At 37.9% G+C, this 22,509-nt stretch overlaps 2 protein-coding genes across 2 annotated transcripts; both read left to right on the top strand.

The window, feature by feature from the left end:
* The first annotated feature begins 597 nt into the window (after positions 1-597).
* On the top strand, positions 598-4,064 carry snrpd3l (small nuclear ribonucleoprotein D3 polypeptide, like). The gene is made up of 4 exons (XM_008423959.3): positions 598-754; positions 1,923-2,063; positions 3,357-3,549; positions 3,867-4,064. Exons 2-4 carry the CDS (start codon positions 1,938-1,940, stop codon positions 3,929-3,931), a joined length of 384 nt encoding a protein of 127 aa, XP_008422181.1. The 5' UTR covers positions 598-754; positions 1,923-1,937; the 3' UTR covers positions 3,932-4,064.
* Positions 4,065-4,789: 725 nt separating this feature from the next.
* On the top strand, positions 4,790-20,556 carry camkk2 (calcium/calmodulin-dependent protein kinase kinase 2). Its single transcript, XM_008423960.3, has 17 exons — positions 4,790-5,130; positions 9,491-9,768; positions 9,869-10,210; positions 11,399-11,446; positions 12,292-12,345; positions 13,163-13,214; positions 13,321-13,454; positions 13,747-13,783; positions 13,963-13,984; positions 14,084-14,172; positions 14,803-15,002; positions 15,147-15,200; positions 15,322-15,395; positions 15,492-15,579; positions 16,094-16,225; positions 16,383-16,486; positions 17,941-20,556. The coding sequence occupies exons 2-17, from the start codon at positions 9,553-9,555 to the stop codon at positions 18,011-18,013; spliced, it is 1,719 nt and encodes a 572-aa protein (XP_008422182.2). The 5' UTR covers positions 4,790-5,130; positions 9,491-9,552; the 3' UTR covers positions 18,014-20,556.
* Positions 20,557-22,509: the final 1,953 nt, after the last annotated feature.

The following is a 22,509-nucleotide window of genomic DNA, read 5'->3' as shown; positions in this document are numbered from 1 at the left end:
TTATTTAAACCTGCAGATCACAAAAATGTACTGAGTTCTGCAGTTCACTTCTGAGTTAAATCTTAATGCTCCATGATGAAGAGTGTGTAGGGATCTGATAATGGAATGCATTGCAGGAGATTGCCATAATTAGACTTGAAGCTTCGCTGGCAACAACCTGTCTCATTTTGGCCTCCAAAAAAAAAACAACAAAACACTGATTTCCATATTAAAAGCTCAGTTTCTGTCTCAACATTTTTTATTTTTTTTTACCAATTGCTCTATATCGAGTTTAATAGAAAGGCAGTCAATTCTCAAGTATTTCTGATGACTGACAAAGCTGGAAAGGGAAGTGCAGGAGGTAGAACATTTTTTTAAGTTCTCCAAGACACCATACAATTATAACTTTTCTTCCCCACAGTGTTAAAACAAACTCACCTCCTTCACCAACTGCTGACCAATAGTTCCATGTACAAAATATGTAGCTACAACTGTTTTCAAAAATTATAAGATAAAAATATTCTGCTCTACATTCTTGCCAATCAGACATTTTTGTACCTACCTAAAAAAGTTACGTTTAGTGTTAGAAAAAAAAACTCTATATCCCACAATGCATTGCAGTAAGCGCTACAGGAAACACTTACGTTGACCCCTCGTTGCTTTGTGGGTAGCAGGAAAAAGGCTCGAAAGGCGCTGGAATAGCGACAAGCGCACGTTGCAGAATTACTACAGCAGAAATAACAAGAAAATAACCTCTTTTCAAGGCAAACCCGAGGTAAATGCACAACTTAATCTTCATTTTTGTTTTAAAAAAATTGCTCCTGACTTGTTTTTATGTAAACACAGTTTGGACATTAGTTAGAATTTTGAAGCTAATTCATTCAGTTGTCACGGCTCCGTTTGATTATTTTTCTAAATAAGGGGGCATAATTCAAAGTGGAACGTGTGAAACTGTCTAATTGTTCAGCGTATTTTATTTGTTATCAACTTTAAATGTACATTATCTCGAGGATTTTCTGTTTTATAAGGAAGCTTTGTACCTTAGCATCGTTAGCTATTGTGGCTAACGTTGTTAGCGGTCGACTTTTCTCTTCAAGATCCCCGATTACGTTTTTCTACTGGAGTTGTAATTGCTTCATGCTAAAAAGTAGTATTAGTGATTATTATTTTTGAATGATTCAACCTTTTTCATGGTAGAACTGAGGTGGCTCTTTAATATTTGCTAATGAAACAGTAAATCCTATTCTCCATGAAGAATGACCTCTTGTTGGTAGCAACATTTATACGCTTTTAAGCATTCGTGGTGTTCGCACTTATTTCAGGACATGTAATAACGGTGTGAATAAAATTGTAAATTGTAACTTAAAATTGGTCTTTTTGTGTTTGAGTGCTGCTTGGACATACATTTGAGCTTTTTTTTCCTGTACAATCTTATTGAACTCCAATTTTCACTCACAAGTTAGTAACCCTGACTTTAACTGCTAGTTAATTCAATATTTTAGTCCATATCTTTTGCACATGAGAAAAAATATATATAGGTGCATGTTCATTGGTGGAGTTGCTGCCTCATTTAGATATTCCAGGACAAATTTGGCAGCCAACTTCTGCTTAGAAGAATCAGTCATTTAAAGTCAGCAGATTGACATTTGCTGTCATTTTTTTTTGTTGTATGCAAAGTTAAACTTTATTTTTTTTAAATCATCTTTTTGAAGAATCTGCATGTATTTTTGTAACTATGGATTTCTGCTGTATATTTGACATTTCTGTACAGACTGTTAACTTTTTATTCATTACTACCAATTTGTAGAGGTGTGTGTGTGTTTTCGATTGGCCTGTCACCTTGCTGCTGATGCATTTAATTTCTTTAGAGAACCGAATAAAGGATTTTATTTTATAACATAGCAGCAGATAAAGTAAAGTTTTTGCTATGTGTTGTATTCCAGGAAGACTGTTAAAAGATGTCCATTGGCGTGCCGATCAAGGTCCTGCATGAGGCCGAGGGACACATTGTGACCTGTGAGACCAACACAGGAGAGGTGTACAGAGGCAAGCTGATTGAAGCTGAGGACAACATGAACTGTCAGGTTGGTTTGACTATCTTGATAGGTGACCTTCATATGTTATAGCAACAGCAAATTATGTCCGGTGACTTAAGACTCGGGGCTATTTTGCCTCTTTGTTAATTTGTACCCCAATTTTGTATTGGGCATAGTTATTTTGTCCTAACCTACTAGAATTTCTTATAGTATGTAAAGCATGCTATCAGCTTATTTTCATAAAGATCTTAAATCCAGCAAGTCTTATCATATTCTATTAGGGAAACTTTGTTTCACATTTACATCAACTCGGACTTTTTACAGTGCAGTAATTATTACCTGCTAATGTTACAGTTAGCCAGTAATGGAAGCAGATGCCAACATCAGACACAAATACCAGTGCCCATAATGGTAAAGGTCAGAGTGTATGCAGCAGTGATTGCTATTGCAAGGTTTTCTAATATAATTAATATATTAATATAATATAATTCTCATTACCATTTGGGTCAGTTAACTCATCATTCCTTTAGCGTAGGCCATAAGCATTTTGTACTTGGAAATAACTGGTGCATTTTATACTCAAGGTGAAAATATATGTTTTTGATTGTCTGGTAACAGTAAATGGTCACCAACTGTGACATGTAAGAGGTACATTGTTCCATTTTATGTTTCTGTTGACTAACCATTGAGTTAACAACATTTTTATGAGCACAATACAAAGACGGTATTGGAAAACCATTACAGGAATGTTCTTTAGTGCTTGATTTATTCATGGGTCATCATAACTTATTTCTTCACTATGCCAAATAAATCCTTACAGTGTGCTGTAATGTTGTTACTTTGATGCCTTTATTATTGTTCTAAAAGTAGTGTGTTGTTTTTATTCTCTGATCACATTTTCTAAACGGGTAGAATAGGGTTGCACAATATACTGTGCATTTTGTGCTGTCATAATATTAATGTGAAATATTGAAAGTGCAAATGACCAGTTTGAATGTGGTTTTAGCTAATGTATTCTCTTACTTTTTGCATACCAGTGCAGTATCCACCTTGTTGAATCGAGTCTTGTTGCAGTAATTGCCCACATTTGACACTAATGATAACTCTCAAGCTGCAATGGATCAAAGAGAGCAATGAGAAAGAAAAGTTGGGAAAATAATTACAAATGATGCTGGTATAAGTTTGTGAAATGCATTCTTTTTGTGCATTAACTTTGCTGAATTTCCAGAAGTGGCCAAATAAGTAAGTGGGATTGGAAATTTCAGTTGTCATCCTGGCATAATGGCATACATGCTAAACTTATAAAGCTTTCCTTCCTTTTTTTTTGTGCTTTTCCAATAGATGTCCAACATTACCGTGACCTATCGCGATGGTCGGGTCGCGCAGTTGGAACAGGTCTACATCCGAGGAAGCAAGATCCGCTTTCTGATCCTACCTGATATGTTAAAGAATGCTCCCATGCTAAAGAGCATGAAGAACAAGAACCAGGGTTCTGGTGCAGGAAGAGGCAAAGCTGCCATTCTAAAAGCACAAGGTGAGTGGAGAAACTGTCTTTCCAGAAAATTCTACTTTGTACAGGTTTAAAATGGTATTAAATATACTTGATGCATTTGTGGGATGGCTAAGGTCAACAATAAGTTTTTACATTTTGTTTATTGATCTAAATATTTTTGTCTGTGTAATGAAATCGAAGCTGCATGGTGTTTTATGCAATTACTTGATGTATGTTTATCTCCTATTCATGCTTCTTTTCTGTACTTGTGCTGTGCTTGGGATTCCTTTGATTATTTTCTAACCACACATTTTTTGGTGCATTTTTGTTAAAATGCTGTTTTCTTTACCTTTTTATAGTGGCTGCAAGAGGGCGAGGTCGTGGTGGAATGGGAAGAGGCAACATCTTCCAAAAGAGGCGATAACTTTCCTTTGTTCTTGTTTCATTTAGTCTTCTTTGGATCTGAAATAATTTGGTATTCTCTGGTATTTTGTGCTTTTGCAATTCCTCACTTTGATTTTTATTTTGTATGGAAATAAACATCTTTGCGTTTACAACTCATAGTCTGTTTCTTCGAGACTTGATATTTTGCTGAGAGCTGCTTTCATTTATATTCCACATTTGAAAAGCTAAAGTGACCATGTAAACACAACAGCGAACCAAGATTTTTAGCAGTGAAATTGTGGACAAAATCAACGACTGGTACAGTCGTCAGATTGGCGAAATCTCGTTGGCTGAACTGAAATGCTAATGTAGCTTCACAAAAATACTATTTTAATCTAAATAAGGTTACACCGGTATGAACTATGCTTGCTTATGTTGCTTCCAAAGGATGTACTGCATCTCATTTCGGGTTATAACAGTAGAAGGGAAAGAATACAAATGCATCTATTATATATATATATATATATAACACAATAAAACCAAATTATTTCCTTCCACTGTAAAATTATCTGTCAATTTCTGTTGGTCGATGATGTAAAATCCAAAGAAAACTGAAGTTCATAACATGTACAAGAAGTCCTAATATGAAGAATCCTTTAAAAATGTTAACACAGACAAGCATCAATTAAAGACTACTTTAATTTGAGCAAGATTACTCCAAAACATTAAGGTAGGCAAAACTATTTCATCTGTTGAAACATAAAAGTTCAGTGTATTGTGGCTTTGATAGACTAAAATTAATTGAAAGTGTGTCTTCAGTCTTTAACCATTTAAATGCAAGTCAAAAATACATTGCCAACGAGTGCAATTCTCCAGCTAATCAACAGGAGGCGGTGTTGGCCGTGCTGTGTAGATCAGAAATTAAGCACCATGAAGTATTTTCCTGAAGTCGTGAGAAAAATGAAAACTATGAGGGACAGCATACACTGCTTCTGCTTATGAATCTAATTTTTGCGAGTGAATTTCTCAACGTTATGTAAATAATTGCACGCTGTCAGTATTCCCTTCGTGTGAAGCTCTGGACCTACGCTGTCGACCGCTCCATCACAACATCGGCTGTCAGTCTGCTACATTTTCCGTCTCTCTCAAAGCTAGCTAGCTGGCAGCAGCTACTGTAACACATCAGCTGGAAGAAGGAACCTCACATTTCTGAATTTACGCCCCCAGTTGCACGGAGAGGTAAGACTTAAATAACGTCAGAATGTATGTTTATGATTGATTCAATGGCTTTGCTATCGAGTGGAAGCTTCTTTAAGCGCTAGAATCGTTACTATCATCATTGACGCCCGTTACTGCAACATCTGTATGTTGACGTTAAAGCAGCTGCTAACGTTAGCCGAGACGCTAGACTTTGAGCTTTAGAGAGGAGTTGGCTCGCTGGGACTGCAAACAACCGTAACATTCGCTTCAATCTTGGCAGCAAAGACGCCCTTTGGCACATGGATCTTTACAATCACTTTAATAAGTTGCATTATTAATGCAAGTCGCCTAATATATTACCAGAAACTCGAAGCATTTCATTGAAAGCGGCTCATAATTTGCATGTCATGTTTATGTTTACAGTTGGAGATTTTAAAATTGCACGTTTTCAGCCTGGCAACAATTTAACACAAATGCTTCAGTCTAAACTGAAATATCTCTGCCTACTATATTATTATGTAACATTAGTTACAACGAGAATCTAAAGTTGCATAACATTCTTCCCCAAATGTTGTCATCATCACGCTATATTTCCATTTAGGTTTGTTTTAGGGGTATTTACAGACTAGTATAAAACGTTTTTATGAAGTTTGAAACAGCAACTTGATGCCACCGGTCTATGCCATCATTCAACAATGGAAAGCGGAAGCAGAAAAATGAGGCAGGGGATAATTTCTTTGCCGCTGTTTGAAGCATATTTGACGCCTTCTTTCCACAATATTTATCCTGGATTGTCAGTCAGCTGGCTGATAGAAAACCATTACACTTTAGTCTTAACTTTCTACAATTTCGAATTTGATTTACCTTTATTTCTTTTCCTTTAAGCAGAACAAAAGCAACATGAGTCCATATTCCACTAGATGTATAATTATTGTGTGACGGATTCTTGTATAGGTCAAAGTATTTCAAAATTTCCCACAGTTGAGCTAACCCAAGTGAGATATGACAGGAAATATTTGGAAATAACTGGTAAAACATACATAATCTAGGTTAAATGTAAATATATTTCACATGTTAAATTTAATTATTTATAAATCTAAAAATTGAATATTTAGTATCTTGTGGTTGAACTGCTATCAATACTATGTTCCCAGTTTTACACAGGATGTTACAGATAAAAAGACATGAGTTCATATAAAAAGTACAATCTTGTAAGCGACCTCACGCCCATATTGTGTGGCATTTAAACTGTTCACAATCGACTTTAATCTAACAACTCCCTTCTGAATAGTTTTGAAATCAACACATTTATATTGCCATTATTAAAAATCCTTTAAAATATTTGACATCAAATTAGGGTGAGATGCCGCTGTTTTGCATTAAAAGCTTGCTGCTCTTGTAGCAGGTTAAGGGATAAATGACTGGCTCTGTTCTCAGCCGTGTGATGATAACACTGCACTTAAGTTAATCTAGGAGATCCTTTCTTGCATTTACTGCAGCTTATCTCCTGCATGACTCCACACACCACTGACTTTGCTGCCCTGTGTATCGCTTAATGAAGCTTGGGATGCTCCTCTGCTCCAGATGGCTGTGTGTTGTACTGGTATGTCTGCAGGATCACATCTATGGCATAATTAATGCACTACATACCTCGGACCACCCTGCCCCCCTTTTACCCTTCCGCCCCACATTCTATGATAAGTCCTGCTTTCCTCTCCCCTCGTGCCCAGATTGTCCAGGTCAACTCATGTGACTTTGGGTCTAAGAGGCTAAATACAGCATCTGGAGCTTTATAGCATCTGCTGGTGTTTTACAGGACTTGAATTTAATCTTAGTCTGATGGCACCTTAAGTGGGCGCCTCTCCCACATATCATCCTCATTTAACTCTCGCCTAGCTCACACACTGTTATGTTTACCTCACAGCTTTGTTTGTCCTCTGTTACTTCGGTTTATCGTGCTTCCATGACCACAATCCTCTTAAAAAACAATCCAACAAAAATTATGTAGATCTTCCTTCCGCCTCTGCTTTTCTCTTCTCCTCGTTCCTCGGATAATGAGCGTATAAAAAGCACGAGTGGACTTGGAGATGGAAAACGTGGTCTTAAATTATGCAAACAAAATAAATTTAAAAAAAAGCACGGTTGTCATTAAATGCTGTGGAGATAATTAATCATGTTGTATGACTGACATCAAAAGCGTACTCCAATGTTACTCCTTTGGATGCACCACTTTGTATCTGCTTACCAGAGCTGAAATTGGTGCATCTAGAAGTGTTCAGATCAATTAATTAGTGCATCACAGGGCGTGTGGGGAAAAAGTCAAGACTCTATTGAGGGTTCAAATGAAAACAAAATGTCTGCTTAGGTTAAGTTGTAGGTGAAAAGCATCTGGTTTGAGATACTTCAGCTCTGTGGGTAGGAAAATATTATTGACATACAATGTCAACGAAAGATATGTATTTGCATATGTAAACTGCACTGCCATCTAATTCATTTTGTACCTCTTACTTCTGAGTTTGTCTTCCACTTTCCAGTTGCCAGTTGGTTGGCCAAACTTAAAAAATGAGAAGTTCACAAGAGACTGAAAGCAAAGGAGTCATGCTTCAGATGGGGGAAATTCTTACTTTTTAGAAAAAACGTGCAAGAAACGATAATATGGGTTGAATTTTATAATAACTATAGGACTTGACAGAGAAACGCCTAATTAAAGGTCAGTGGCTCCTACAGCGCAGGACTGAGTCACTGGTCTAGGCACCTCTTCACTATGTGCCTATTGGTTACAATGATATTGCAATAACAGTATGTGATAGAATGTGCAGCCCTCAGTCTCGCAAGGAATATTTATTTGTTTTTGTAAACCTAACCTAACAAAAATCAATATGCCATTAGGTATCAAACTAGAAGCAAAATGTTGAATCAGTCAGGAGTCTGGAAATGGTTGAAGATCATTATTTCATTCTTTATCATTTTTTCCAGATTGCAAATAATGGCAAAATGCAAGACTGAGAATTTAACTGTCAACTCTATCCGTGTTAGCAGAAAAAAGGGGACCATTTTAAGTTTGCCAAAATTTCTTTTGCTTTTAACTAATAACGCCTCCATCCTTCTTGACACCTCTGTGAAAGAAGTGTAAATGCCTTCTAATAAATCAGGATTTTATTGCAGAAACATTTTATACACACACACACACGCACACACACACACACACACACACACACACACACACACACACACACACACACACACACACCCACACACACACACACACACACACACAAACTATTCCACTGGCAATGTGTTTTGGAGATTTTATACTTAAAATATAATACACTAAATAGAATAAACACAGTTTAAGATGAACATTTTGTATACCAGATAATGTGACGGAAACTTCAAAATTAGAAAAAAGTGAGTTGTCGGCTTATGTGGGAAAAAACCCCTAAAACCAAAAACCAACAAACAGGAAGTCAGTCGAGCACAAATTATTTTTTCTGAGTGTTGACACTTAATTCTTAATGATGTGCCATAAAATTGCCTTTTAGAGTAGAGAATGTGGATAACAGCTTTCAGGCAATTCTAGGAATTTTAGTGAAAACTCTGAAATGTTTGTATAACAAGAGACAAGTAAATGATAAACATGATGTTGTTCTCAGTATAATACATGTGCTACAGTTTCAACTTCAAGAAATCTTACAATAAAATATCGTAATATCATCTTTGATATTCAAAGCAAAAAGCCAGACCACTATTATTTTTCATTTTTCTGTCCATATTATGACCGCAAACCAGAAAACAAATACAAAATCAAATTTTTACAATGATTTAATTTAATGAAGGAGAAAGGTTTGTCAAATCTACTTTAGGTAATCAGTGGTTTGGCGCTTTTGGCAGCAATAAGAGCCATCAAGAGATGCTTAGTCCACTTTTTTTTTTCACAGAATTGTTTTAATTCAGCTTCACTGGAGAGTTTTTAAGTATGACTGAACAGCCTGGCGGCCTCAGGCCATCACAATGATTGTTGCTATGATGTTCTTTCTGAAATATTGGGATAATTTTACACCAGATGTAGCAAGCTTTCCAAAAAGTTCTACTTCTGTCATGTTAGACAGAGTATAGATTATTATTATTATTTTTTTTATGTAAATGACCGTGTTTCTCAGTAAAGCAGGACGAGGTTGGTTTGGATAGGTTTTTCTCAATATATGGAATCATCATTTAAAAACAGTTTTTTTTGTGTATGTTTGTTTACTCTGGTTGTTTGATATAAAATATTTAAGATACTCTTCATTGATCACAAAAATCAAAAACAGAATACATATCTTAGGGAGGTAGGAATCTGTATAAATCCTGTAACAATAAGAGCAACATCCTTTTATTTTGTGCAAATTCTTTTTCTCAGGTGCAGTTCTCCTACAGGATGCAGTCCGATGGAGGAGTTGTCTAGTTTTGTGAAGAGGCACCATGTTTCCTTGTCATGTAACTCCTTGGCCCTCTGCTGAGTCTCCGGCGTCCTGCGGCAGTCATGCACCGTCAGTGCAGCAACCTCTCCCTGATCTGCTGCGCAGCTGTCCCGCCCCGCCTTTAAACGCGCTCTCTCAGACACCGTCCCCAGACCCCATGGAGTCCCTCATTGTGGTCACGGAGTATGAACCAAGTCAACCACCCGGAGAGGAAGAGGTGAGCTGGAGCATACTGATTCATGAGTTTCAAAAACAATAAGCGTATAATTTTTTTTTTCTTCCAAAAATGATAAGTAAAAACCAACATGTCATGTTAGGTGGAAGAAATGGACAGCTCTGAGACGCCGGAGCCAGCTTCCTCAGCAGGAGCACCTTTCCGGACTCCATCCTGCGACCTGCTGTCCCATACAGTTGGTCGGCCCGAGGTTCTGCTGCCTGAAAGCCAAGAGCAACGGGGCAGATTGAGTTTGTCTGACCGGAAACTTTCCCTGCAAGAACGCTCACACACTGCCACCTCGCCCTGCAGTTCGCCTGGACTTAACGGGCGCTATATTTACCCGTCGTTACCTTACTCTCCCATCACATCGCCCCACTCCTCCCCACGCCTGCCCCGCCGGCCCACTGTGGAGTCCCACAGCGTTTCCATCATAGATCTCCAGGTAAGATACCCCGTTCAAACTGACATCAGTTCAGTTTTCAAACCATCTTCATTAGTAGTTTATCATCGATTTATTTATTCAAAATTCATCTAAATTCAGTACAATCGTACTGAAATTATACTACGAAGTTTATATACTTAGATTAGATACCAGAGCTCCCAGTTCCAAATCTAAATATAGGTTCACTAGGGATTGACCAGAGGTAACTCGGCAGGCCGGCATTGAAAACAAAACCTGTAAAAACAGAGGATGGATGGTCAAATGGACTGATTAACCAATGGATGGATGATCACTTGGATGGATGATTGATGGATCCATTCTCAGATTGTTTTTGAACTGTGATACTAAAATATTTCCCGATTCACAGTTTACTCAGCAGATTAAGATAATATATAAACTATTTGTTTAATAGTTCCTCACTAATCAAGTGATGAAGGATTCGTTGAAAATCTGTGAATTTGAGGTTGTAAGCACCACAATAGTAAATATGAATATAGGATCTGCTTTCTCTGCACCCTGACTTACTGTGTACTCTCTTGAGGCTTTAGTAAAGCATTATACATGAATGGGCAAACTAATGCTGACGCAGACTAACTCTCTGAGGTGCATCTGCTAGTGTACCACGATATTCAAATGAACTGTAAGTATTTAGAATTACATGTACATTTCTTGTTGAAAGCAGCAGCACTGGTTAAGATCAAGCTGTGGAGGCACAGGTAAGATTTTATAGACTCGGTGAAAGTAGCTGATAGCTGTGGTAGAACTTGATGTGGGTAGTGTTTCGTTCTGTTCTACATCCTGCAAAGGTTCTTGATATAGTGGGATCAGATTTTGTTATATCAAAAGTCATATTTGTGAAGGATTTACATGACTATTATTTATTATTTACATTACAGAGCCTTCAAATGAACATTAAAATATATATTTTAATGCTCTGATTAAAGTTTATTTTTTTTGTATTTATTGAACACCCCCCCCTGCCCCCCCCACACACACACTTATATCCATATGTCTTTTTATAATAAAAAACCTAAATGTGAGTGAGGCATTTTGCCCGAATGACTTAAGTCTTCTTAATATAAAGAAAAAAAAAGTGATTGAGCATATTTGCTTTTTGCATTCTGAAGAGAATCACAAATATTCCTTTTTCTTCCTTTCTTTCCCTCCCTCTCTTCCTCCCCCCTCCAGGACTGCGTTCAGCTCAACCAGTACAAACTGAAGGATGAGATTGGAAAGGTACCATCCGAGACCACTCACTCACTGATTGCTCTCTTTCACCGACTCTTCCATTTCCCTTCTCCTCTCCGCCTACTGCGTGTCTGTCAAGTAAACGCACATCACTGAGGACGTGCGGTAACAGCCTCTGATATGCTCTCTCCCGGCTGTCCTCATTTTCCAAACTCCGTGTAAACCACCCGGCCATGAGAGAGTTGGAAGATGGATGAGAGGCTGGTATAAATAGTGCTCTCTAAGGATTGTGCAAGGCTTAGTGGATAGGGGTTGGTGCGAGGCAGTCGACGTGTGTGTAAATGGTTTAGATTGTTAGTATTATTCAGCAGATTGATAGTATCTATGAATTTTAACAAATATATGTAACTTCTGTAGATTGAAGCCATTTAGGATCGTTGGAGAGGCTCCTCGGTTGTGGAATTGTCACTTTGGACTGTGGGATGAGCTATTTGCTTCCTCTCCGTGCTACAATCTGCTCCCCCAGCAGGAACCGAGTCTGCCCTCTCTCTCTCTCTGTGTTTGTTTTGTTGTGTATGAATTTGTCTGCACAGGGCTCTAATTGGGCCCACTTTCTACACAGAGTTTCCTGCGTTGAGGAGTTTTGAAGGGGGGAGGGGTGCGGTGTGATGGCACAAACCAGATCCAGTTTCCTTAATTAGCCTGAAATCAAAAATGAAAGAGCGATGGAGAGAGAGGATTTGAATTTCTCTGTTCTCACTTTGAAGCAGCTGGTACTCTTTCAGTGTGGGCCCACTCACTTCAGCTCGTGTGTTGATGCTTGTGTGTTTTCTACATATTAATGTTGTTTATTTTGTATGAAACGTTTATTTTATTTTTTTTCTCTTCCGCAGGGCTCTTATGGCGTTGTCAAGCTTGCTTACAATGAGGATGACAACACATACTATGTGAATATTGTGAACCCCACTCCCACATCCTAATTGCACAATAATGATACGCCTGTTATTTTTTATGAATAAGCTACATCTGTGAGAAAGTTCAGAATGTCATTTACTCTTCATAACAATGACTCAGTGACAGCGACTGAAAATGTCATGGGGGTTGTTTTACTAATTTCTCCCAAAGCACACATGTCACAACTGGTGATTATATCATTAAGTGGCACAAAAAAACTGAGTAGATTAAGTAAAGTTTTTGTTAATTGCAGCAATCATTGCAGTATTGAACAAAAGTATTTTCGTTCAATACTGTTTCCAAATATTATTTAGCCCCAGATTTCATCACAGTCCTGCTAGAAGCTTCATTTCTGCACCAGTCTCAGCTTTTTTGCAGCCTCTGTCAGGTTTCCGTTTAGGATGCGCTGCCCATGATGAGAAAATTTGTGAATGTGATTCCAGTGCTCTGTATATGGAAATCTTTAGGCATGCTGTGCTTTCTAAAAATCACTTTTGAGTCTGTAAAAGTGATTCTTTTAGTTACTGAGAAGCATTAGTTACCAGACAAAAGATTTTCAAGGTAAGAGAGATGTTTTTTTTTTTAATTTTTTTTTTTACTGTAGGTGCTACCACTGTCATCTGTACAGTAGGTGTATGAGTGGGTGCGCTGTCAGTATAGCAGCATCTGATTGTGTGGTATCCAGCTCCTTTTTTTCCCCCATCTGCCCCTTTGTTCATCTTTTTCCTGGATCTCTGCCTACTGGGCTCTCCCGCCTCCTGTCCTCCTTATCCTCCACCGAATCTAAACCTGTTTCTCTCTGTTGTGTAGGCGATGAAGCTTCTGTCCAAGAAGAGGCTTCTGAGGCAGGCAGGGTTTCCACGTAAGTCAGAAACTGGGTCTTTAATGCTGCAGTAGATAACTGATAAAGGTCACTTTACTCTTTTTGTCTTTTGTCCAACCTCTTACTATTCACCAATCTCCATCAGGGAGACCACCTCCTCGTGGAACCAGAGCGGTCCCCGAGGGTCCAGCTCAGCATAAAGGGCCACTGGAACGAGTTTATCAAGAGATAGCCATTCTAAAAAAACTTGACCATCCTAATGTAGTTAAACTAGTAGAGGTATGTAAACTGCAGTTTACTTTTACAGTGCTGATTTTATTGTCAAAATTACAGATCATCAAACTAATGTTAATATCAGAGATAGGTAATATGGGTAAATAAACAAAGCAATCCAAACACCTGTTTTGAAAATGACCTAATCTAAAGAAATTAAAAAATAAAACAAATGAAATCATTGACATGTATAACTCAGGAAAAGGCCACAAATCAATCCCCTGCTGCCAGTGCATGTGAATGAAAAGATGAGGTTTGATTGACATTCATTTCTTGTCCCCTCGTGTTGTGATGGCAGGTTTTGGATGACCCCGGCGAGGACCATCTGTACATGGGTATGTTCTGGCCAAACTGTCACTGTCCAGACTGCAAACAGACATAACACAGATGTTTTTTTTATTCTAATAAAGCATATGGAAATACTACTTTTTATTTTGATAACATTTGTAATAAAACTACATTGTAGAATATGTCTCCTGACACGTAATCTTTTTTTCCTTGTTATTTGTCACAGTGTTTGAGCTGGTGAAGCAAGGGTGAGACACGCTTCTGTTATGGCAATGATTATACAACTGATATGGACTCAATCTCATTACTTCCAATTGCTAATGGTGTGTGTGTGTGTGTGTGTTCAGGGCTGTGATGGAGGTGCCAACTGATAAACCCTTCAGCGAGGAACAGGCCCGCTTTTACTTCAGGGATCTGCTGAGAGGAATCGAGTACTGTGAGTCCCTCAGGTTTCTACATTCATTTTCCATCTAATGGAAGCAATTATTTAATCAATATGAATCACTTTTGCTTCAAAATGAACCTGTGATAGATTATACCTGCTATACTGATATGGCTTTTATTTTTAGGTGAAATAAAAGGTATTGTGAATAATCACTCTTGTCTAGGTTAGACATTAACATGCTCTCACTGTACCATTAAGATTTGTTTTCACGATGCTACACTGGCTTTACAAAGTTCTCCATGTGAGCTGCTCTTGACTCCAGCCACCCACGAGGATCATTTCACATAATTTTCCTGGCTGCAAATGCATTTCAGCTAAAGAGAAAAGCTGTTAAACAAGGGTTGTCTAAGAGACTATTACTGGGATAAAAGGAAAGGGAGGGCTTTAAGTCTCAGACTCAAAAAAAAAAAACTTATAACAATCACATCTAAAAAAAAAAGCTTTTCTCAGTATGTGTAGTTTAGTTGAAATTCAACCACCTCCATATTCTCTCTTTACGTGATCAGCATAAATTACGGCCGTTATTCTTTTGGACAGTGATGTTTACCTGGAGATCCTTTAGCATTTCCAGACTTATGTTCTCATAATTTGACTTGTATTACCACCTCATGGTTTTAACAGTGCATTATCAGAGAATCATCCATAGAGACATCAAACCCTCTAACCTGTTGGTGGGAGAAGACGGACACATCAAGATTGCAGACTTTGGAGTTAGCAACCAGTTTGAAGGTGCCGATGCCCTGCTCACTAGCACAGTGGGAACACCTGCTTTCCTCGCTCCCGAAACACTTTCTGAGACCAGAAAAAATTTCTCTGGGAAGGTGAGGCAGCGTTTGTGGCTAACCAGTGCCACCTGGAGACTGTTGTCAGTAATGCAATACAGCACTGATGGTGTTTCAGATACATTTTTTTTCTGTTTATTAGTTGACATGGCTTTAAGGTATTTCTTATTTTTCTTTTTAAAGGCATTGGATGTCTGGGCTATGGGAGTAACGCTTTACTGCTTCGTCTTTGGAGTGGTGAGTGTGTCCACTGCAAAAAATAAAAAAAAAGTAGAGGCTGCTTGTCTCCTTAAAAGTTGCCCCTAATGGTGGTGTTCCATTAAAACAAAAAAACAATGCATATTAATTGTCTCCACAGTGTCCTTTTATGGATGAGCGCATTCTTAGTCTACATCAAAAAATCAAAACCCAACCTGTGGTGATACCAGAATGGTATGTTTTAATTTGTGCTTTATGCTGTTTTTTTTTCCACTCACTTGCTGCTGTTTGCTCCGAAGCTTAGCGTTCCTCGTTTTCTTGTGCCAACAGTGCAAACATATCGGATGGCCTCAAAGATTTGTTGTTGAAAATGTTGGACAAGAATCCAGAGGCCAGAATATCAGTGGCACAGATAAAGGTGAACACTTTCTATAGTTTCCTAATCTGACAACAGGCTACATTAGTTATCCTCCAAGTCAGGATTGTTTTGTAAATGGATATAAAGACCCTGCTTCATTTTGGTATGAATATATAACAAAAATGATATTTTTTCCAAACATGAAATTGTTTTTATGTGAAACAACATACGTCTTCAGAGATAAATATCTTTTATGATGAAGGGGATTTTAATTTCGGTAGATAAAAGGACTCTACGGTTTTAATGCTGGGTTTTTGAGCAGGTTTCAGTTCCAGATTACGTTATCACTCCATGTATAGAAGTGCGGTTAGAAATGTATGTATTTCTGCTTTGACAAACAATAGAAAGATCAGTAGTGCAACATTTATACTGATGCTGTCATAATGTGAAGGTTTGTTTGGTACTGGAAACAGTTTCCTGTAGAAATGTGCATACATGTTCATATTCTTTACTTATTTCTTTATCCTTGTATGATATATTAACTTATGTCTAACATTAACATTGTTGTGTCCAGGCTCATCCGTGGGTGACGAAGAACGGTGCCGAGCCTCTTCCTCCCCAGGATGACAACTGCTGTTTGCTGATTGAGGTCACTGAGGAGGAAGTGGAGAACTCTGTTAAACACATCCCAAGCCTGGCTACAGTGGTGAGTTTCTCTGTTAATGGGCAGTAAGGAAATGCCATCGCCACTAGCTTATGTTTTAAAAATGGATTTTAACGATCTTGGTATAAAGTGGGTAGATTTAAATAAAAAAAACTGTCTTATATTAATCTGTGTAATATTTTGCATAAACTTTTGACAGATTTTGGTGAGAACCATGTTAAGGAAGCGCTCCTTTGGGAATCCCTTCGACTTGAGCCGAAAGGAGGATCGCAGCGGTTTGTGTGCTCCAGCGCAAACATTTACGTGAGTGTATTGTTTACAGGCCGACCTAATGATACCATGACAACAGTTGGGAGTCCTTGTGCAATGCGGTTTCACCACCACAACTTTCTTTCATAATTGTGCCTTCTCACTTAGTGCGTTTCATGTTGTAATAATGAAGAATGATTTTGCCATTTTATTTGACCCATCACAAGACAGGGCCCACCTTTTTCACTAAATCCACGAAACATCATTTCCGACTCGGTTCTTAAAAGCACGGTGTGTCTTTTGATATTGTCAGGTGATGATAATAAATCCTGCGCTTAAATGCTGTGTTCCACCACTGCGGGTTCTAATCAGATCTTCAATCAGCTGATGAGTTTTGTGAACTGCTTGTTTACAGTATTATTAAATGAAGATGGGGGCCTCTGTTAGCAGGGATACTGAGATGATAGCTTGGTATGAAGGATGCTGTCTCCATGCGATCCTCCACAAAAACTCTGAATAAAATGCAGGATGGAACTTTTAATTGATTAGACATTTATTGTGCGTAATGTTGTTTATTTTATTTATTTATTTTTTTTGGATAGTAACATTTACATTTCTCATGGTAAATTATATAAATATATAATTGTAGATATGATTTGAGTAAAAAAGACAAAAAAAAACTTTTACATTCCACATCCTGATTGTATGGCTTTGCACATAACACTCCTCTCCTTCGCTCTATAAAAACAAATAAAAATAAGAGAGAGTAACTATATATAAATGAACATTGCAATAGGTTGAGTCAATGGATGTTGGAAATAAAGTAAATGTTTTAGTCTTGTTCATTTCTGCATATTGCTGCTCCATAGAGTTGGTGCTCAGGTTGTGGAAAAACACACCGGTTCATTTAAAAAGAACCCTGTTTGACACTCGGGACGGCCCTGACAAACTGGGAGATTTAAAAGAAGAGACAGTCTAAACATACAGGCATCAGGCCAGAAGTACTTCCATGGGGCGTATGGTTAATTGCAAATACAGCTCCATCAATGTCTTTGTCCAGGAAAGGGACGCGGCTAAACAGAGTCAACCAGCTAAGAGTTGTTCTTTGGAAAGACAAATAAGGAGATGAAACAATGCTAATGGCAAAAATAGCTCTGTCAATGACTTCATCAAACAAAAAGAAGCTAAACGTGGAATCATTTCGGTAGAATCACTTCCTGTGGAAAAAAACGAAGACAGTTCATTTAAACACTGCAACTCTTAACCCTCAGTTTGAAATCCTCCCCTGTAAGCAGGTAATCATCTAATTTCAGAAGTATCATAGAACAAATATCATAAATACTCTAATGTCTGATGAAAACTATTTGAAACCACGTACAGATAAGGTCTTTGCTTTCGTTTTTTTACTTCGGTAGAGCGGTGCTTCAAAATTGTTCCAGTTGTGCGAGATCAGCGTTTTCTCGTTGCGATGCTGCCGCTGGTGCTGAGTCTCGGTTGTTTTCACTCAGGAAACAAGAGAGCGCAGACGGAGTGAGAAGCATGGACCTGCCCTACGTAGGAGAAGACGAGGCTCTTTCCTGATGGAAACGGCTTTATATGCACACTGAAATCTTCCTGCCTGTAACTGCACAACACGACAACCCCTTTACTCTTTTAAACCGGCCGTCAACGCTTACGGACTTTAACTTTTTATGTTGGATGCGAAGAATTTTAAAAGAAGGGACGAACTTATGATCCTAAGGACTTTGGTGAGGATTTTGTGACGATGGTTATCTTTTCTCTTCTTGTACAGCTTACCTTTGGGGTGGTGGGGGTTTGTGACTGTCGTATGTGAACCTCCCAGGGAGTTAACCCCCGTAAAACCTTGAAATGTCACATCCTTTTCCTCAACTTACACTTCTCCTCCTCCTCCTACTCTCTTGCATGCGTTTATAGTCTCAGCATGCCTCGTCTCAGGCTTCAATGGTCCAGTTTCAAGTTTTTAACGTAGTCTAACCCCTAGATCCCCCACTTGTTTTTACTTGATAAGATCTTCAGGTGTACTGCGCTGAAAGGAAAAAAATAAAAAGGGGGCTGTTTGGATGTGAGTTCACCATCACAGCCGGCCTTCTCTTTGGCAGAGAATGCCTCCTGACAAAGATTGTCGAAGTTCAGAGTATGGCAGAGTGGCAGTGCCCAGTTTTGTTACATATTTAACAAGCTGTACAGTTTACCAAATAAGGAAAAAGGGAAGCTAAAACATGTTTACTTCATTGAATGCATGCATTTATTTTTTACAAGATATTTATCTTAATTCCCACACTTGTAAGCTTGACGTGTACTGCAATTAATAGAAAGCTTTAAATGATTTAAAATGATTAATGTAGTGCTGTGTGAACGTTCACATCTGTCGTCACTGCATTTGGATGGCATAGGGGGGGGGAAAAGGACCTTTATATATGCTAAAACTTGTACTTTCAGACATCTTAAGTGAAGAGTTTTTGTTTTAGGTGTTTACACTCAATTTTAAAGCTCAGTGAGCTGCAGTAAGCTGAATATTAAAGTCTGCATGTGAGAACAGCAGAAAGTGTTGGTGAAAAGTTGTTGTTTCCTTAAATATGTTAATCAAAGTATTTTAATGTGCTACACAGGCAGGGCTTTACACGTTCCTGCAGCATTCTGTTTTAGGATTTACTTGATGACGACAAAACCTCAAATCAAAAAGGAAACCTTCTAGTTTTTGTTTAGTTAATTTGTTTTGTCTGACTGGATTTGTGTTATTTAAAGACAGAGAGCATTTAAATAAATGCACAGGTTTGCAAAGTAAATTACAAACAATTTCTTGTTCTTATCGTTGACCTATGAAAGCTGGCTGCTGCCATAAAGTTAGGATGGAAGCATAGTGCCAATATTCAGACTTTTTACAGATCTATGCATGTCATATCTTTTGACGTGTTTGGTCAGAAACATCAGTCATTCTGGAAAGAAGCAGAATTTAATTTCTGAAATCAGTTGCAAATGTCCTCCTTCTTTTTTTCCCCACTTTTATTTTTTTTTACCTTTTCGTCCATTCCGTATTTTTTTTTGTTTTTCAAACATTTGGTGTTGTAGATAAAATGGCTGAATGTGTGTCTAGTTAACATAGATTATTGACAGTGTTGATGCTAACATTTAATGCTTCCACACGTTTTAGTTCAGCACTTCCGTGTTGAATGTGTAAGAAAAGGGAAGGACTTTTTTTGTACTTGAACCTGCATGTTTCTCTGAACTGTATGTTGGTTTTTAAGACTCGTACTATGCACATGAAATGTCTTTATGGTGCAGCAGTACACCTTGTTGAGCACGCTCAGAAGCTATAATTCGGGTGATTCGTTTTGGAAGATTCATGATGAAGATGAATGTCATAAATTTGGTCTCATAATGATGCATTTGAAATGTTTTTTTTTTAAAGATATATATGTATAATCATACAAATAAGTTTAATAGAGTTATACAAAAAGGCTTTTTGTGGAGATGATCTGCACCTGCACTACATGCTTTTTTATCTAGACATCAACAAACTTCTGGAGTAATCTCACTCCATATTTGACCGACATTCCTGACAGAAAAGGTTCATTCTAGCTGGTTGGCTTTCCTTCGCTTTTCTTTAGACAGACAGAAGTCTACAATCGTTCAGTAAGACTGAGGTCGAGGCCATTCAAGAAGCTTAACATGTTTACCAAAACAAAGCTTCAACTATTTGCATGATGATTTGGCTGCAGGACACAACCACAGAACCATGCTGCCACCACCCTGGCGACCAGTTGGCGTAGTTTTTTTTAAAAGCCTCACATTGACTTTTCCAAATGGGTTCTTCAGTCTAGCTTGAAAGTGTATTTTGTAACGGGGATAATTAACGTTCATGGAAGGAAATTAAGCAACCTAAATTAACTTTCCAATTTTGACTTGGAAAAATGATCAAATATTCAGAATTACTCCATAAGCTTCTTTTTTATGGCTACAAAAAGCATACGGTCACAGTGCTGTGTCCCAGGGAAGGTTTAACCTAATAAGAGGGTTTGTATGTATACACTGAGCCTGTATGTTTAATTTTAATTCAGTTTTAATGAAAACAAATTCACAATAAATTCAAACTTGTGCACCCATATCTTGTTTTTGTGGTTCATTGGAGTTACGGCTGTATTATCATATCCTGGAAACAGTTCAAATATATCACTATATAGGCAGCCATTTAATATTGATGCCTGTCAGGAGTGTATTTCGGCTTACGAGAAATGTGCGGTCAGAGTGGTATGTGTCCTTTTTAATGTCAAGCAGGTTTTCAGTCAAAGTTTAAGTTATGCTTTTAAAATTAAGAGCACAACACATAAACACACTTTTTTTTTCTATGACGTAAAACACAAGCCACACAGCAGAACTCATTGAATCTAAAGATTCTTCTTATTGCTCGTAAATTTTTTTTTAAAAGAGCTTTTGAACTTGTTATATAAAGTAAAAACGCATGCCGATATGTTGAACCGCTCTATTTTTGTCCCATAAGTAGTCACCACAAAAAACCCCTAACGAAACTCAAACCGTACCGTGTTCATTATTTAAATAAACAGTCACTGCCTTTATGTAAAATTCTTTCTTTTCACTTTTTTTGCTTCAATAATCCCACTGTAGGCTCACAGTTCCTATAGTTGGCCACAAGTGTGCGCTGTTTACTATGATATTTCTGAACATGGCAGACTAACTCTTAAATGTCTGTTTCATACAATAAAGAGAAGTGAAATTATATCTTCAAAACCCTGTTTATTCTAAAAATGAACTGATAGTTTAATCTTTAAAGTTTTGTTTACAGCTGACAGATGTTAAGATGTTTGAATTTAAATGTTAAAGTGACGCAATTTGTTGTTTTTGTCAATGAAAGCTTGTCAATGGCCAAAATGCCAGAAATGTGATCCTGGGAACATTCGGCAGACACCATCGCCTCATTCCAGGAGATTTCAATCTCTCATCCCAGGCAGAGCTAACATTCAAACAGGAGGCGGCGAGGTTACAGAGTCCAAACTGGCCGCGTTCCAGACCTCTTGCTGTACAAAACAAGGTAGCTCAAAGTAAAGCCAGCGTGATTTTAACCTTTTAAAGCATGACATAAGGAATAACATAAGGTTCTTTTTATAATGGATGATTTTAAAAGACCAAAACATTCAAAGCTTGGATTCCTCTGTGATAAACTCTGTTCCGTTTCCAGCTGTTATTCTGCTGCACACTCACATATTTAGTTTCTCTGTAAATATAAATTTCCTCTTCCTGAACAGATTTTTAGGATTTTAATTCTTTTCAAACACCTTGGAAATCTAAACTTGTATAAAGGAATGACCTCACACCCCACTTCCAGCCTCAATTTCAAAAACCTTCAGGATTTGCGTGTTGTTGTGCTCAGTTGCCTGGCCAACATCTTTTAGCAAGCTGTATAAAAACATTTTTAGTCATTTTCTATCCGTTCACATTTACATCTATCACTGCAGCTATTGCTGACTTACAAGTGTGTGGGAGCAATTATGAATTTTGTGGAAGATGAGAAATTATGATATCCAGGCGTACATGGAAATTAGCAATACGTCTTGATCTAAAGAGCTCAGAGACTTGAGAATACTTGACTTTCAAGTATAAAAAAAAAAGTCATGTTTTTGTCACGTTGATTTAAAATCCACAGGCTAAGAATTTAGAAGGTCGAGTTTAAAGCTCCGAACAGGAGAGTCTGTGGAGAGACAAAAGTTGAAAGATGAGAGTGAGATGAGAGAGTCTCTATATCCTTTCCTTAATGCGGATTTCTTATCAGGCCGGTTACATCACGCTTATACTTTGTGCTGAATGGGATGGTAAAGGAAAAACTGCCCTACTTGTATTGGGGTTTATATAACAATTTATATTAAATAAATAAATGCAGTAATATTCATTGATGGCTTTCAGTCGGATAATACTCTTTGCTATAAGGCAAAAAGAGTTCAGGGATGACGGCCTCAGGCACCTAGTGGACTCCATGCCTTGATGAGTTGGGCCTGTTTTGACTGCAAGGACGATAACCAAGCACACTGTTAGGTATGTGGTCT

This window comes from Poecilia reticulata, chromosome 12 (assembly GCF_904066995.2).
Source record: "Poecilia reticulata chromosome 12, P_reticulata-male-v2, whole genome shotgun sequence".
NCBI classification, from domain to species: Eukaryota; Metazoa; Chordata; class Actinopteri; order Cyprinodontiformes; family Poeciliidae; genus Poecilia; species Poecilia reticulata.
The sequence above is the reverse complement of the archived record's forward strand: the minus strand, read 5'-3'. Positions and strand labels throughout refer to the sequence as shown.

Coding starts and splice junctions, on each gene's coding strand:
- camkk2 (XM_008423960.3), top strand. CDS start 9,553: ATGTTTCCTTGTCATGTAACTCCTTGGCCCTCTGCTGAGTCTCCGGCG. Junction 13,784..13,962: donor CGAGGACCATCTGTACATGG/GTATGTTCTGGC, acceptor TATTTGTCACAG/TGTTTGAGCTGGTGAAGCAA. Junction 15,580..16,093: donor TATCAGTGGCACAGATAAAG/GTGAACACTTTC, acceptor TGTTGTGTCCAG/GCTCATCCGTGGGTGACGAA.
- snrpd3l (XM_008423959.3), top strand. CDS start 1,938: ATGTCCATTGGCGTGCCGATCAAGGTCCTGCATGAGGCCGAGGGACAC. Junction 2,064..3,356: donor AGGACAACATGAACTGTCAG/GTTGGTTTGACT, acceptor CTTTTCCAATAG/ATGTCCAACATTACCGTGAC. Junction 3,550..3,866: donor TGCCATTCTAAAAGCACAAG/GTGAGTGGAGAA, acceptor ACCTTTTTATAG/TGGCTGCAAGAGGGCGAGGT.